The sequence below is a fragment of the Littorina saxatilis genome, linkage group LG13, assembly GCF_037325665.1.
Source record: "Littorina saxatilis isolate snail1 linkage group LG13, US_GU_Lsax_2.0, whole genome shotgun sequence".
Lineage (NCBI taxonomy): Eukaryota > Metazoa > Mollusca > Gastropoda > Littorinimorpha > Littorinidae > Littorina > Littorina saxatilis.
The window spans coordinates 31,646,735-31,649,234 of record NC_090257.1 but is presented as its reverse complement, the minus strand read 5'-3'; the positions used below and the strand labels follow the sequence as shown (position 1 = coordinate 31,649,234).

The window sequence follows — 2,500 nt, the reverse complement described above, 5'->3', positions numbered from 1 at the left end:
TCAGCACAGCACACACGCTGTCTTCAAACAGATCCTTCTCGAATGTGACGACAAAGGGGTCGGTTCCACCAGATTGCTCCATCGTGTCTTTTGCGGACCTGGAGTTCATTCCCTGGGACAACCCGGACAACATCATCAGTGCTCATGTCGAGGACATTACGCGCAGAGTGAAGGATGCCGTCATCTTGCCGCTCCTCTTTCTGATTGGCGGACCAGGTAACGTCATAAACATGGCGGTGTTCTACAAACAGGGCCTCCGGGAACGGGTCAACCTCTGCCTCTTCGCCCTGTCTCTGGCCGACTTGTATCTGCTGCAGGTCATGTTTCTCAACGGGGAGCAAGTCCACCTCTGGTTCACCACCAGAGAAAAGTACGGACCGATGATGTCTTTCATGGTGAACCACAACCTGATTGGTTTGTACGGCTTTACGTGGGTTTCCCAGCTCATATCCGCCATCATAGCCAGCGAGCGATGCCTGTGTGTGCTGAGTCCCTTGCGCTCCCAAACATTTATCAAAACCAGGACCATGGCTGTCGTTATCAGCCTGGTGTTTGTAGTGGTGGTGGGGCTCTACTTTGTCGTTGCTGCAAGGTACCATATGGGCTGTGTGTACGATCCCGCTTCTGACACCGCTATGGTGATTTATGTGGCCAGCGAGTTTTATCAGAATCATGAGACTCTTATCAACTACCTGGACGCGTTTGTGTACGGTGCCGGCATCCCTGTAGTGGTAATGGTGGTGGTAACGATTACGACGACGATAACGGCGATGAAGATCCGCCAGGCCGCCAAGTGGCGCGCAAATAGCTCAGCGAGTGACGCAGTGAAGACCCTCTCACCCCGTGACGTGGCGCTGACCAGAATGTTGATCGGCACCTCCCTGCTCTTCATGGTGTGTGTCTTTCCCATCGCTCTCTTTCGCTGTGTCTGGCTCTTCCTGCCAGAGATCAACCCGGGCCGTCGTCAGCACAACCTGTACTTCACGTGCCTGTGGGGGCTTGACGCGGTGTCCTATGTCAACTCCACCTTCAACATCTTCGTGTACTACACCATGGGTTCTCGCTACCGGGACACGTTGTGGTCCTTGGTCCGCGGGAAGAAGAATAGCAAGACGAAACAAATGTTTATCAGTGCATCTACGGGTTTTACCGTCGCTGATGGAAACCCTCAGGAAACCCACATCCAGCATCACCCGCCAGGCTCTCACTTGGAGCCCACAGGGAAAAACAAAGAGAGGGAGGCCGAGAAACAGCTGGAGGCGTGACACAGAGGCAGAACTGAAGAGGCAAGGCAACAGCTGGACAGAAGCGGAAAGAACAGCCCAGAGCAGAATGCGATGGAGAAACGTCGTCACTGGCCTATGCTCCGCTGGGGGTGAAGGCCCCAACTGGAACGCGGTGACAATCATATTCATCCATGTGCCCTTAACAATTTGTTTTCATTATTGTTTTTGTAAACGCGGTTTTGCTGTGGTCTTTTGCTCTGAAGTTGTAAATGCAGTACTACTTCTCGAATAATGACGGATTCAAAAGTTAAACTAATGAGGAACAGAGAGCACTGTTTGTGCTTTTCTAACAATTATTGTGAGTCTGTTGTACGGAAATGGTTGGCGACGCTAGGTGTGTTTATCTCCATTGTATTGATCAAGCAAACATGTTTTCAACACTTCTCTAAAAATGGGGTCGTATGAGCTTCGTGATTAATGATTGTCACATTGCTCACTATTCTTTGGGTATGTGAAATCACTTCCACGGTACTTTATCTGTAGTACAATCAAAACGTTAAAGCGGCTCCTTTTTTGACGTAGAACCTAGTTTTGAGACCAGCATTCAAACTATAGATTTTTCGCCTCAGCCCTAACTGACCTGCATGCATGTGTGTTGGAACAAAAGACGATGATCGGGAATAACTCTGTCGGGTTTGTATAGTTTGTGACAGAGTGAATACTCTTGCTTTTATTGAGTGAACATGTCCCACGTGACATTATATAGGCCAGCCGCTAGCGAGGGATCTGTCTGACACACAAGAACAATGAGCACGTGTAGAGAGCTTGCCTCACTAGAAACAAGGGTATTCACTCTTTCACAACCCATACAAACCCGACAGAGTTATCTCCGAACATCGTATATTCACTTTCAGATCAGTGTTCAAATCCAATACGCTTTGCGGCAGCTCTACCCGACATGGACGGATATCTGTTGGCGACCTTAGAACGTCCTATATGCACGTGCTTGTTCAGGCTGTGTGCAGACGAACACTGTCTGTGGCTGATTGTCTGTGATGGAGATTACAAATTGATTGAGCAACGGAAAGTTCTGTGTGTTTGTGTGTGTGTGTCAGTGTGTGTGCGTGCGTGTGTGTGTGTGTGTGTGTGTGTGTGTGTGTGTGTGTGTGTGTGCTTGAAAATGTGTGTACGTGTGTTTGTGTGTGTGAGGGGGGGGGCTGGGCGGGGTAGACGATTGTTTGGTGCAGCGACGATGAAAACACACACACACACAC

At 49.6% G+C, this 2,500-nt stretch overlaps 1 protein-coding gene across 1 annotated transcript in view; it reads left to right on the top strand.

Annotated features, from left to right (window-relative positions):
• Positions 1-1,265, top strand: part of LOC138945863 (formyl peptide receptor-related sequence 6-like) — a 1,332-nt gene extending 67 nt beyond the window's left edge. Inside the window, exon 1 of the mRNA XM_070317381.1 lies at positions 1-1,265. This exon is cut by the window's left edge and continues 67 nt beyond it. Within this exon, the coding sequence (XP_070173482.1) occupies positions 1-1,265 (1,265 nt within the window).
• Positions 1,266-2,500: the final 1,235 nt, after the last annotated feature.